The 14,516-nt window shown below is 30.6% G+C and overlaps 2 protein-coding genes across 3 annotated transcripts; one reads left to right on the top strand and one right to left on the bottom strand.

The window, feature by feature from the left end:
* Positions 1-483: 483 nt before the first annotated feature.
* LOC119689837 (cullin-associated NEDD8-dissociated protein 1) lies at positions 484-7,294 on the top strand. Of its 2 annotated transcripts, none has more exons than XM_038104754.1 (10): positions 484-654; positions 719-766; positions 854-1,237; positions 1,326-1,615; positions 1,672-1,834; positions 3,806-5,176; positions 5,242-6,219; positions 6,518-6,761; positions 6,832-6,978; positions 7,053-7,294. In XM_038104754.1, exons 2-10 carry the CDS (start codon positions 725-727, stop codon positions 7,175-7,177), a joined length of 3,744 nt encoding a protein of 1,247 aa, XP_037960682.1. In that variant the 5' UTR covers positions 484-654; positions 719-724; the 3' UTR covers positions 7,178-7,294. The 2 variants fall into 2 exon arrangements, with proteins under 2 accessions (XP_037960682.1, XP_037960683.1); XM_038104755.1 differs by having other exon boundaries at positions 488-565.
* Positions 7,295-8,470: 1,176 nt separating this feature from the next.
* On the bottom strand, positions 8,471-14,197 carry LOC119689839 (isoleucine--tRNA ligase, cytoplasmic). Its single transcript, XM_038104756.1, has 6 exons — positions 13,815-14,197; positions 12,099-12,717; positions 11,402-12,034; positions 10,497-11,338; positions 9,665-10,157; positions 8,471-9,609 (listed from the first exon to the last, which is right to left on the bottom strand). The coding sequence occupies exons 1-6, from the start codon at positions 13,949-13,951 to the stop codon at positions 8,686-8,688; spliced, it is 3,648 nt and encodes a 1,215-aa protein (XP_037960684.1). The 5' UTR covers positions 13,952-14,197; the 3' UTR covers positions 8,471-8,685.
* Positions 14,198-14,516: the final 319 nt, after the last annotated feature.

The raw sequence follows: 14,516 nt of genomic DNA, 5'->3' as shown, positions 1-14,516 counted from the left end.
ACCCCATGGTTTAAAATAGTTGTCTTATGCTAGTTCAATTATCGAATTTCACCCAGCCTCCAAACTGGCTAGATTTTGGCAAGCTTGCAGTTCACACTTTCGGTTTAATTTAATTCAAAAATATTTATTAAATGGAATATTTCGAAAATTATACAAATGTGCATTGAATATAAAAAAACTTACCAAAATGTAACATTGTCAAAACGTTGTAGTTGCCAAAACGTCTACATTGGCAAAATTTTAGCAAGATTTTTGCACTCATACATATATGTACCAACACATGTAAGTGTTTGTTTTATATAAAATTTATTCATAATAATAGTTGAACAGAAAAATCTTATCAAAATCTAAACAGTGTAAACTCCAAATAAAGTACTACGAAAATAGTTGTTATGTTCATTCTGTCGCATATAGAATGGTTGTGTGTGTGTCAATATTACAATGGAAATGCTGTTGTAGACGTCGTGTTCCACAAATCCATAGTTCTTGTGCACATTTATTACGCTGTGTTTCGTTTTACTTCTATGACCGGCAAAGCTGCAATCTTTCCTTAATAACAAAAATTGTATGTTGAAGTTTTACGAGGACAGTGATTTGTTTTATGTCTAAATTCTTTAATTATTCATTATTAAGAGTGTAGCTAAATAACAAAAAGTAAATATATAAGAATCAAAAAAGTGGTTTAATAAACAAATAAACTTTTTTGTAACTTTTTTAGACAAACATGGCGAATCACCAATATCAAATTGCAAATTTGCTCGAAAAGGTGAGGCGTTCATGGAATTTATTTAATGGTTATTGTACCATTAGTTTTGTATACATTATTTAACAAATAAACTTATATTCTCAACAGATGACATCTAATGACAAGGATTTTCGCTTTATGGCCACTAATGATTTAATGACGGAATTACAAAAAGATAGCATAAAACTAGATGATGAGTCGGAAAAGAAAGTAGTGCGTATGGTACTAAAGCTTTTGGAGGATAAAAATGGTGAGGTACAGAACTTAGCGGTAAAATGCCTAGGTCCTTTGGTTAATAAGGTTAAAGAGAATCAAGTTGAGATGATAGTGGATTCTTTATGCGCAAATATGATATCCAGCACTGAACAATTGCGTGATATATCCAGTATTGGTTTAAAAACTGTGATTTCAGAATTACCGCAAACTTCTAATTCATTAGCGCCAAACGTTTGCCAACGTATTACAGGAAAGCTTAGTAACGCTATTGAAAAGGTATATTTGAAATATATATGTATATATATATGTATATAATATATTGTCATATATTAAATTTATTCGAAACATATATTAAATTCTATAGGAAGACGTTTCAGTTAAACTAGAAGCTTTAGATATACTTTCTGATTTGCTTTCACGTTTTGGTGATTTTCTTGTACCGTTTCATAATACCATTTTGAGAGCATTGCTTCCACAGTTGGGATCTTCACGTCAGGCTGTTCGTAAACGCACCATTGTTGCTCTATCTCATCTTTTAACTTTGGCACAAAATAGTGCTTACAATGAAGTCATTGAGCATATTCTTGAAGGTTTAGAAAAACCAAAAAATTCGGTTACTTTAAGAACTTATATTCAGTGCTTGGCCTCAATATGGTGAGTAAATGTGATTCTATTTGAAATATTTATCAATAATAATTAAAATATAATAGTCGTCAAGCCGGGCATCGTCTTTGCAATTATATTGATCGCGCAATGTTGCTATTGAAGGAGTATAGTCAACGTGAAGATGATGAATTACGTGAGTACTGCTTACAAGCTTGTGAGGCTTTTGTCATACGTTGTCCAGAAGCGGTTCGTCCCCAGGTTTCAATGGTAATTAATTATACTATTTGATATATATAAATTATTGAATATCTTTTTCTATTTATATTGCACAAATGAAATGAAATGACGCATAAGTTATTGAGAATTGAGTGATTACACTAAATTTAATATTAACTTATGTTTTGCTTTCAAAGTTTATTGTTAGGTGTAATAAAAACACATCGTGTAAATATTGTTGCATATAGAATTACATCGATAACGAGTAAATGCATGTGTCATAAGTTTTTTAATTAGTCTGTGTGCTATATTGAATACATTATGCGACAGTAAAATTGTGTATAAATATAAATCTGTTTTGAATATATTTGTTTTTTTTTTGTGATAAATGCAGAACATTTACAACAACAAAAAAAAATCAATCTGTTTAGAAAAGTCTGTTTTATAAAATTTAATATTTAAAAAATAAAATATAAAATTAAAATTGAATTAGATTTCGACGTGCTGGAATTTTTTGTCGCATAATGATTCAAATTGATTTTAATGTGTGTTGCAAGGTATTAGCAAACAAAGGAAAAATGTATTAGTATGATTAATAATAGTAAAACTAATCTGGGGTTCCCCGTATAAATACTACTAGCACTATTAAAAATGTTATAAACAAAATTTAGTAAGAAAATTTTTAATTTGTAACATAACATAAGTGGGTATGTACCGATGAGACTATCAGCTTACACTAGCGACAGCTTGATGGTTAAAACAGATGTTTAATAGAAGAGGTGTTAGGTGTATTTGCTATTAAACACAAATTTACATAAAACTGAAGTTGAAACTTTAACTTTAGCGATAATGTAAACGTAATAGAAAATATTTTTAAGCGTAAAGTTGCCGCTAGTGTAGGTATGCCCAGTAAATCCGCTTATGAAAGAAAAGATTATTTACTTTAAAAAATGTTTATGTTTGGAGTTTTCTTTGTTTCTTTGTTAATAACTATTCACACTATTGGTATCTTGATACCGATTTCTGACAAAAAATGGAGGATAAAATATGTTTTTTGCTTACGTCTGTTTTATTCGTATTTGTGATCTTCTGTTGTGCCAATATATATTTTATTATAAATGTTATTTTTATATGTATTACAGCCAAACTGTTATTATTGATATTATTTTTTATTAGATATGGATGTCATTCGGCTGCAATATATTTCAATTTCATTTTTTTCTTTTTTCCATTATATTGTATTTTTTGCATTGTTTTAATGGTGTTTTATGCAAAAAGAATAGCTTTGAAAATAAAAAATAGTCAAACTCAAAAGTTAACTTTTAATTTGTTGAACTTGTGTTTCCAAATAAAGCTGTAGTTTACAAGCTCGTTCTAATTTAAACCACGGCAAGTGTTTTGGTTAATGTCACTAATTAAATAAAAAAGTGACGAAAAACCTGGAACTAGAGCACTGAAAGTTTGCGCAGCCTTGGCTACTTGTGAATAAACACGATTAATCATAGCTTCTAATTAGACAGGCATAAGTTCTAAGCCTGGCACTTGCAGTCCAAACAAATTATATACGGACTATTAACTAATTAAGAAATTCGATTATTTCCTAAGACCACAGATGATGAGCACTTGGCAATACTCGAAACATCGTTGTATGGTCAGCCAAATTTCAATAAAATTAAATAAATGTTTGTGTTTGTCCTTTCTTTCTTTCTTTGTTATTCGAAAACCTTCTAAATTTTAATATAGCTTCTTTGTCACCATATAAAAAAAGCGTAGCTTTTTCAGCAACACTAATACTTACTTCTATAATTAATATATTAATATTATTATATACATATATTTTATATATATGTATTTTATATATATTTTTTATATATATGTTTTATATACATATTTATATATATATTTATATACATTTTTATACGTATAATTTTATAAATTATTTTACATATTTTATGTAAATATATATATATATATATACCATTTTATACCAATAGGTGCTATATTGAAATTTTTTCCTTTTAGATACTTGAATTATGTCTTAAATATGTAACTTATGATCCAAATTACAATTATGAGGCAGATGACTGTGATGGAGGAGTTGCTATGGATACTGAAGATGAAGATTATATAGACTCTGAAGAATCATCATATAGTGACGACGATGATATAAGCTGGAAAGTACGTCGTGCAGCTGCAAAATGTTTGGAATCATTGATTTTCACTCGTACCGATCTCGTTGAAGATTTTTATAGGAATCTCAGTCCGGCATTAATATCACGTTTCAAGGAACGCGAAGAAAATGTTAAATCTGATGTTTTTCATGCATATATAGCACTTCTACGTAATACACGTCCAGCTAATGATATAATACACGATCCTGATTCAATGGAGCAAATGCCTGGACCAATTTCGTTATTGTTAGATCAATTGCCTCATATTGTTAAAGCTATACAACCATTAATGAGAGAAAAATCAATTAAAACACGTCAGGATTGCTTTTTATTGTTGCGTGAATTATTGAATGCATTGCCAGGTGCACTTGGTCCATATTTAGATAAAATAATGCCCGGTATTAGTTATTCTCTAAATGATAAATATACTTCTAGTAATATGAAGATCGAAGCTTTGGGATTTTTGTGTTTACTATTACAAAACCATCAGCCGGAGGTTTTTCATTCGCATATATCATTACTAGTACCACTTGTCGTAACTGCAGTTTTCGATCCATTTTATAAGATCGCAACGGAAGCATTGCAAGTTTTACAGCAATTAGTTAAAGTTCTACGTCCTATTGATCCGACACTAGGACCTACAACAAACTCTTTTGATATAACACCTTTTGTTGAAAACGTTTATTCGTCAACATTACAAAAACTTAAAGCAACTGACGCTGATCAGGAAGTTAAAGAACGTGCTATCGCATGCATGGGTCAGATTATTGCTAATATGGGAGATTTTCTTCAACCCGAATTAATTGTTTGCCTTCCTCTTTTCATGGAACGTTTAAGAAGTGAAGTTACACGCTTAAGCGCTGTTAAGTCGCTTACAATGATCGCTGCCTCACCATTGCATATAGACTTTTCACCGATTTTAGACGATGTTATTCCAATACTTGGAAGCTTTTTGCGTAAGAATCAAAGGGCTCTCAAACTTCATTCGCTAGATTTGTTGAATAAAATTGTTGAAAATTATTCGCAAAATTTCAAACCTCAATTGTTAAAAGTTGCTATTATTGAAATACAACCTTTAATCTCAGATTCTGATTTGCATGTTGCACAATATTGTTTAATTCTACTAAATACCACTGCTCGTAAACAACCACATGCATTGATTGGTATACATGATTACTTTTTGCCTTCAGTACTTGTCTTAGTACGGTCACCATTACTTCAAGTAAGTAAAATGGCTTAATTTTTATACAGTAAAATAAATGCTTTTTTGTTTTTTATTTTTATTAGGGTGCAGCGCTCACCTGTTGCCTGGATCTTTTTAGAGGACTTGTTTGTACACAATTACCAGGTTTAGATTACAATTCTTTACTTAAAAAGCTAATGGAACCAATGACATCACGCAATGATAACAGCGTTAATGTGGTTAATACAAATGAACAACTACACAAGCAGGCCTATCATTCGTTAGCAAAATGCATTGCAGCATTAACGCAACAATGTCCTCAAGAAGCTGTACCATTGGCAAAACGTCTTTTGTCAGATTTACAAAGACACTCTTCCGTTACTGACACGCAATTAGTGTTCTGTTTATTAACTGTTGGAGAAATTGGTCGTCATTTTGACCTCAGATTTATTCCTACTTTACCTCAAACTATAATTGAGTGCTTCGGAGCTGGTTCTGAAGATGTTAAGGGTGCTGCAAGTCATGCTCTTGGTGCTGTTTCCGTTGGTAGTTTACAAACATATTTACCTCTAATTCTTAAGGAAATTGAAGCTCAACCAAAACGTCAATATTTATTACTACATTCACTTAAAGAGGTCATTTCATCACTTTCTAATACACCAAATGGTTTAGCCCAATTATTACCATCGGTACCATCAATATGGGCTCAGCTTTTCAAATATTGTGAGTGTACTGAGGAGGGATCACGAAACGTTGTAGCAGAATGTCTTGGCAAGCTGGTTCTTGTTAATCCTGAAGATTTGTTGCCACGTCTTCAAGTTGCGCTTCACAACAAAAGTCCACTTATGCGTACTGTTGTAGTTTCAGCTATTAAATTTACTATTTCTGATCAACCTCAACCAATCGATGTGTTACTTAAACAAAATATTGGTGAATTTCTTTATGCATTGCGCGATCCGGAACCGTCTGTCAGACGTGTGGCATTGATTGCATTTAACTCCGCAGTGCACAATAAACCAAGTCTAGTGCGTGATTTGTTACCTACCTTATTACCATGGTTGTACTCCGAAACTAAAATAAAGGTATGTTTATAAATTTTATTTATTTAAATATAAGTAATTTTACCTACCTTATTACCATGGTTGTACTCCGAAACTAAAATAAAGGTATGTTTATAAATTTTATTTATTTAAATATAAGTAATTTTGAATTTTCTCCAAAAACATAAAATTATAATACATAATTTGCGTCTGTTGAAATAATGTGATTTCTGAAAAATTACCAATAAATTTTGATTTCGTTTTTTATTTTATTAATTAATATATACTGTTATATTATTTAAAATTAAAATTAAAAAATGTATACGATTTTCTTGAATAGAGTGAATTAATACGTGAAGTTGAAATGGGTCCGTTTAAACACACAGTAGATGATGGCTTGGATATAAGAAAAGCAGCTTTTGAGTGCATGTACACATTGTTAGAACAAGGACTCGATCGCGTAGATGTAATGCAATTCTTAGATCATGTTCAACAAGGTCTTTGCGATCACTATGATATAAAAATGTTGACTTATTTGATGACAGCACGCTTAGCTGTTTTGTGCCCAGATGCAGTTTTAATAAGTATATACATATAATAAATAGAATATTATTTTTTTTAATATATTTATGTATATTTTATGTAAATTTGTAGGACTTGATCAATTTGTCCGCCAACTTCGTGAAACCTGCACACACAGAGTTAAGGCAAATTCAGTAAAACAAGAGTATGAGAAACAAGACGAATTGAAGCGCTCCGCCTTGAGAGCCGTTTCCGCTTTATTACAAATTCCGAAAGCAGGTAAATAAAATAATAATATTTTTTAAATTAAATTAGTTACAATTTTCTCATATGTCCCTTTATTTTTATTATAGATAAAAATCAACAACTGCTTGACTTTTTGAAATCAATAAAGGATACTCCCGAGTTAAATAAAGTATTTGAAAATGTTCAAAAGGATTCTTCAAATAATGCGGAGATATCGATGGATCAGAGTTAAATCATCATCATACAGATTCATATTTCTTAAACCTGCATTTGTTTCATTTAATTTTTCTTCTTTTTGAACACAAAATAAGTTAAGATTGCGTTATAATTATATATTATTACTTACTTTACATAATATTAAAGTAGTATTCGATAAAATAAATAAACAAAATAAAAAATAATAAAATTTGTATTTTAATTACCGTACAAAATATTTTTTAGGTATCGTACCGTAAGTTTCTTAAAATATATTTTTTTTAAGCTTGCATACTTCCGAACTAGTCCAAGAAGAATTTTTCTCCCTGTCAATTTGGCTTGAACATTGAGTTAATACAGATAAATCGGCTAATATCACATTTTCCATGAAGCAGGAAACTACTCTTGCTGACTTGCTGATATTATACTCTTCTAGTGAGTACCAGTGTTAAGTATTGGCTTACATTTGGATGGCAGATTTACAAGGAACAGCAACCTCTATACGTGTTTAATTACTCTGACGTCTATGGAAAGTTTGTTGCACTGCAAAATTATCAAAATGCAGCCTTCTAATATGATTATCACTACCTTTGCACCTTACAAAAGTTCGGTGGTTGCTCATTTTGACGATAGAACGGCAGGAAAGGAGAGTTTTGCTCCTTTGACCTTGGCTAAACGGCGACAGTTATCAAAATATATACATAATCCCTTTTTGAATTCTGTTGAGAAGGATGGGCAGATCTTGCTCGCCTAAAATGACGAGTGAGTTTGAAAGATTTCTGAAGCCCTTGCTATTTCGATTTGAATTAAACGAACCTGCAGTTCCCTTGATGTGGATACAGTCATACTAAATATAAAAACCCTTCTCAAACTTTACTATATATTTTTTTTTTCTTTATGCGTTTAACAATGTATGTGTAAAACTAAAAATCTCGCATCTTTGAATTAGCAAATGTGTTTTTGTATTTACTTTCTTTTAGGAAATACGTTATAATTAACCGTAGGTAGTACCAACTGGGGACAGCAAACCATTAGTCGGGCTGGCTCGCTGAGTCTTCTCGAATAGTATCATTAAAAAAACTGTGCAGTAATTGAAAGCTGTTATGTTAGTCATTGAAAAACATTAATTTTTTTTATACAGGCTGTTTTCTGTACACATTCTGCAAAGCAGAGAGCTGGTTTCTCGGTACAAGAAAACCTGTATGCGAGAAAGATATTTTTTCAATATTTATCAAATTACAAGGAATGGTTCATTGAAAAAGTTTAAGCGTATAATATTAAAATGTTGAAAGTTACATTAAAAAAAATAATTGCATTAAAATTAAATTTTAAAATGATCAGATTTTATTATTAAATAAAAGAAATCAAGGTTGTCTTTAATATTGAGTTTCAGTATAACTTTGTTTATAACATTTTTCTTCGACTTATAATTTATAATGTAAAATTTTCCATTACGATTTTGTACATAAAAAATTTATAAATAACAATAAATAAAAAACTAAATTTACGTTACAAAAAATTTAAATACGGGATTTTTCTAAATTACTAAACATTTCTGCCACAAGGATTTTCAATAAATTTTACAGAATTTTCTTTGTTTTCGAATTGACAAAACGGTACGCATATAGCTTCATATTTAGAATTATCAGAAACGCTATTTGCATTTGTTACAACAACTAATTTGCCATTAATAGTTTTGTCAATATTATTTAACTGCAGAAATTTGCCCGAATTGTTGATGAACATATCGAAATTAGTTCCATATAATCCAAATATTATTTCAATTTCTTTCCTCAGTTCAGGCAAAGTTATGAATTGTTTATTTTGAGTGTTTTCCAATAATACGCTTGCCTTATTATGAACTACTCCATATCGGGGTTTAATGTCATCTGCAAGTACTATATTCAACCAGCATAAATTCGGTATATTTGGCTTTTCATTTGAACAAATTGTTAGCGTCATTTGCACGCCTTTCAAATCGCAAGCTTCCGTAATGATAACTCGCTTTTGTGCAACTTTAACCGTATCGAACGATTGGACATTGGATTTGACAGTCGAGGTGATCATATCGTGGTACAAAGTTATTATATTAAGAATTTGCTTGCTCTCCTGTGTTTCAGCACCATTGATGTTATAAAAAATCTCAACATTATCCGTTGGCACGAGTTTTGCTTTCTTCTTCAATTTTTGAATACGATTAATTACTTCGCGCGCCAATCCTTCTTCAAACAATTCAGTATTTGGCGTCATATCCATTAATACAAGAACATCATTATCACTGCAGGCTTCAAAGTTCTTGCTCACCTTATCAGAGAAACTATAAATAACTTTAACTTCTTCAAGATTTACGCGTTGACCAAGGATATCGTAATATCCATTTTGTAAATGTTTATTTATTTCAGCGTCTGATAGTGCTTTTATAGCAGCCATTACTGCTTTAAAATTATTTTTAAGACGTTTACCTAATAACTAAAATTTTTTTATTATAATTTATTATCATGAAATATTTGATATTATAACTTACTTTAAATTCTGGTTCAGCACGTAATGTGACACCATACAGCTCTTTATCTGAACTCAATGTTAAGTTACGTACATTCAGTTCAGATAAAATAAAATTTTGTAAACATTTAATATCCTTCAAACAACTCTCATCTTTATGAATAACAATAATCTCCGAAACGGGATACTTAACAGGAATTGTTCGTCTATCTCTCATTATTCTACCCATATCAATAACGGATTGCATTAGTGAAACTGATCTTTCTATGTCCGTGCAAATAAATACTGAATTACATACTGGCATCATTTGGAAATGCACCGAATCTGTTTTCTTTGCGGAAGCATTAGACAGTAACAGAACTAATCGTTGATAAATGTATTCCGACAGAAATGGTGAGAACGGTGCCATCATCTTAACCATAGAAAACAAGACATTAAAAAGTGTATCGAGCGATAGGATGCAGTCTTCTTTTCCAAATTCACCCTTAATACGTCTACGATTCAAACGTACATACCTAAAAAATAAAAAATTTTTTAAGATGATTTAATGAAAGTAAAAATAAAAAAATAAATAAAATTAGTAAGAATTTGCCAAAAATCTTTGTGCTTTTTAAGAGTATACTTTGTTTATAAATTTAATATGCTTTCATTACATATTTTATTTGTGGCTACAGGTCACAATTTTTAAATAAAACGTTTGTTTAATATTTTTTTAATATATTCTACATTTTTTCTTCTTTAAAAAGAGTCGACCTGTAGCCGTAAATAAAATATATATAAAAAAGCATTATTAACATAACCAGGTCGAGAAACAAATTCAAAATTGAATGCTTTTATTACAATAAATAACTCACCAGTTGGTTAATTGATCAATAAATTTAGTCAGACGTGGAACTACCGTGTATAGACGGTATTGCTTCATTTCTGTGGTAAAGAACTGCACAAGTGATTCCTTGAAAGATATAATCCACTTATCAATTATAGATGCATCTTTCAAACTCGTTTCATGTCGTTTTTCGTCATACACATAAATTTCATTATATTCTTTTTCATAACGTGCAATATTTTGTAACAAGAATCGAAACGCATTGTACCAAGGTAAAAACACATCTTTTATAATATCACGAACCCCTTCTTCCTTAAATCGTAAATTCTCAGCACGCACAACAGGCGAATTAATTAAATATAAACGCAAAGCGTCCGCTCCGTACAAATGCACGATGTTCATAGGATCAGGATAATTCTTTTTTCGTTTCGACATTTTTTGGCCATCTGCAGCCAAAACCAAACCATTTGCAATGAGATTTGCAAATGGTGGCTTATTAAAAAGCGCTGTTGATATTACCAATAAAGTATAGAACCAACCGCGTGTCTGATCAATGCCTTCCGCAATAAAGTCTGCAGGAAAATTATTCATGAATTCTTTCTCATTTTTAAATGGAAAATGTTGTTGAGCATATGGCATAGAACCCGATTCAAACCAGCAATCAAATACATCATTAATACGGCGTAAAGGAGGTCTTCCGGGAATCGATGACGGAATTTCGATCTTATCAACATATTCTCTATGTAAGTCATCAACTTTCACTCCCGATAGTTCCTCCAACTGTTTCACACTACCTATACAAACAATTTCGTCTCCAGTTGGAGATTTCCAAATAGGAATAGGTGTTCCCCAATATCGATTACGGCTTACCTACAAAAATATGGAAAATATATGATATGTAATTTATGGTATATTTATAGCAGTTAAACTTACAGCCCAATCACGTGCTTCTTTTAACCAATTTCCAAAACGTTTTTCTTTAACAAATTCTGGTACCCAATAGGTTTGTGAACTACAGTTAAGCAGATCCTTTGACATATGTTCAACTCTGATAAACCATGAAGGCACAGCCTTATATATTAATGGTGTATCCGAGCGCCAACAAAACGGATAACTATGCTTGACTTGTCCTACTGATACAATAGCGCCCTTTGTTTTTAGAAGTGTTATTATATTTTTATCTGCATCTTTGACATACTGGCCAACGAAATCTGTTGCATCTTCAGTAAAGCGACCAGAATCATCTACAGGACACAATACTTTACTGGATTTAGTTATAATACCGTTTGCCAAACAAACGCGGTAATCATCCTCTCCAAAATAAGGTGCGTTATGTACGATACCAGTACCGGATTCTTCAGTAACATAATCATCAATTAGAATGCGAAAAGCTTTGTCACTATTTTCACATTGTGTAAAGTAAGGGAACAAAGGTTCATAATGTTGATCAGCTAAGTGATCACCCAAAAACTTTTCCAATACTTTATATTCAGTTTCATTTTTGTAGACGTAACTTAAACGACTTTCAGCTAATATATAAAACCTTTCCGTTTTAACATCGTGCACCTATTACATTTGATATATATATTAAATGATAAATTGTATTTAAATTTGACATAATTTACTATACCTTCACATACGTCATTTTGGCATTCACACAACAAGCTAAATTGGAAGGTAGAGTCCAAGGAGTTGTTGTCCAAATTAAGAAATAAGTGTTTTCAATATCAATCGCTTTCAGTGCAACAATTACGCACACATCTACAACATCTTTGTAGTTTTGGCCGGATTCAAAATTTGACAGCGGTGTTGTACATGCAGTAGAGTATGGCATTACCTTTACACCTTGGTACACTAAACCTTTGTCAAAAAGTTGCTTAAAAATCCACCAAATACTTTCCATGTACCATGGATAAAGGGTCTTGTAATCATTTTTGAAATCAATCCAACGACCCATTCTCGTAATAATCTCTTCCCATTCATTCGCATAGCGCATCACAATTTTGCGGCATTCAGCATTGTATACATCAATGCCTAATTTTTCAACATCTTTTGGACCCTGAATTCCCAGCATTTTATCAATTTCAAATTCAACAGGCAGTCCATGACAATCCCAACCAAAACGACGGTCAACATGAAAACCTTGCTGATAGGCGAAACGTGTAACAATGTCTTTTATAGTACCCGCTAGAATATGACCATAATGCGGTAAGCCAGTAGCGAATGGAGGACCGTCATAAAAATTGTATCTGAAAATAATTATAATAAAATTCGCTATGGGAAAAAGTTTCGGAACTTTCGTTTATATTATACATTTATTATTATACAAAATAAAAGTTGAAAAAAAAGGCCATAATGTAAGTCGGCTTTGGTACAAAGCGATTATAGGTACTTATGGGTACTTAACTTATGATGTTGATTTAATGTCTCCAATCCGTGACATTTTTTTTTATTTTCCAATTGAAGTTAGATTTTGAAATAACAAAAAATCACTGTGAACTTTTAGAATTTTAGGTAAACCTGGTTTTCTTATATAGTATGAATAGGTAGGTATTTATTGACACTGAACAAAAAGTTACTATGAACTTTAAGGATTTTAATCAAACCTGGTTTTTTTATATGGTATGAATATGTATTTGTTAAAACCGAACAATAATTACCGTAAACTTTCAGGATTTTAACCAGACCTGAGTATAGTATGAATATTTTTTTATATAGTAAAAATATGTATTTGTTGAAATTGCAATTGTAGATTTTGTGATGAAATGTATATATACAAATAATGAACAACTATTAGTAGTACTATTGTATTAATACATATTTATACAATATTTTTATTATTAGCAATACTGGTGCTCTTATATTTAATGTATTAATAAATAAATTCGTTTTTATGCATAACTTTTTTGCCGATAGCTTTCCAATTAGTATAACAAATTTGATTATATGCGTTTTTCTTGATGTCAGCGCAACATAGAATATTAATAATTTAAATGTTTACAAATCAGGATATATAAGTATTTAATCCTTTTTTGATATTAGAGGGAATTCAGGTAATGAAATTAAAATAGTTAAATGATGCTATTGTTTGAGTACTAGTCTACTATTCACATAAATTAAATTAAATTGCATTTGAATAATATTAATATTTCATATATATGAAGTCATTTTTTTGACAATTTGCATGATTCAGTGTACTGTATTTATGATGAAATATTTGTGGTGTTTACAACATATTTCTTTCCGTGCATCGGCCACGTAAGACTCAGCAGAGGTTATGACGAAAAATATATAAAAAGTCAAACACTTTCTTATTAATAAATATTAAACATTTTAAAACAGTTACCTTGGCCTTCCATTTGAAAGCTCCATACATTTTTCGAATATTTTTTCAGTTTTCCAAAAGTTCAGAATACCTTCTTCTTCATTTGGAAAATTGATCGACTCTGGAATTCTATCCAGATCTTTCCTTGACAACTCCATTATTCTACACACTATATATTTATATGCAATTCCCTGAACTTTAAGTAACAAACTTTCAACGTTATCTTAACCAAACAAATTTTAATATTCAACTGCATAAAACATTTTGTATATGACAGGTTGACAGCAATAACACGTTGCCGGTATATTCAATTCGTTTGCAAATAAAATTTGACCAACGGTTGCTGCCACGCAAGTTTGACAGCAAAATTTGTGTCAAACATTTTTGTTAAGCGCAATGTGTTAAAATGTATACACGTATTATTATGTATAATTAAAATTATTTCTCATATTTGAATAACTAGGACTATATTTAGTATCAAATTGTTATTAGAATAGATGATATTATAACAAATTATGAAATGAAAATAGACAATGGCAATGTTGCATATGTAATTTAAAGAAAATATTCAAATTTCTTACAACTTGGCATTGACTGAACACATTTCTGTTGACATAACATCAAGAAAAAAAATGTTTCTGAAGCATAAATAAACAAAAAATGTTAAAATTTCATTTTTTTGTTATTTTACTTAATAGAAACTAATATATTTGGTAGAGAGGT

Source organism: Teleopsis dalmanni, chromosome X (genome assembly GCF_002237135.1).
Source record: "Teleopsis dalmanni isolate 2A chromosome X, ASM223713v2, whole genome shotgun sequence".
Taxonomy (NCBI): Eukaryota; Metazoa; Arthropoda; class Insecta; order Diptera; family Diopsidae; genus Teleopsis; species Teleopsis dalmanni.
The sequence above is the reverse complement of the archived record's forward strand: the minus strand, read 5'-3'. Positions and strand labels throughout refer to the sequence as shown.

Coding starts and splice junctions, on each gene's coding strand:
- LOC119689839 (XM_038104756.1), bottom strand. CDS start 13,951: ATGGAGTTGTCAAGGAAAGATCTGGATAGAATTCCAGAGTCGATCAAT. Junction 10,158..10,496: donor ATTGATCAATTAACCAACTG/GTGAGTTATTTA, acceptor TTTATTTTTTAG/GTATGTACGTTTGAATCGTA. Junction 9,610..9,664: donor GTGCTGAACCAGAATTTAAA/GTAAGTTATAAT, acceptor AAAAAATTTTAG/TTATTAGGTAAACGTCTTAA.
- LOC119689837 (XM_038104754.1), top strand. CDS start 725: ATGGCGAATCACCAATATCAAATTGCAAATTTGCTCGAAAAG. Junction 1,616..1,671: donor CAGTGCTTGGCCTCAATATG/GTGAGTAAATGT, acceptor AAAATATAATAG/TCGTCAAGCCGGGCATCGTC. Junction 1,835..3,805: donor TTCGTCCCCAGGTTTCAATG/GTAATTAATTAT, acceptor TTTTCCTTTTAG/ATACTTGAATTATGTCTTAA.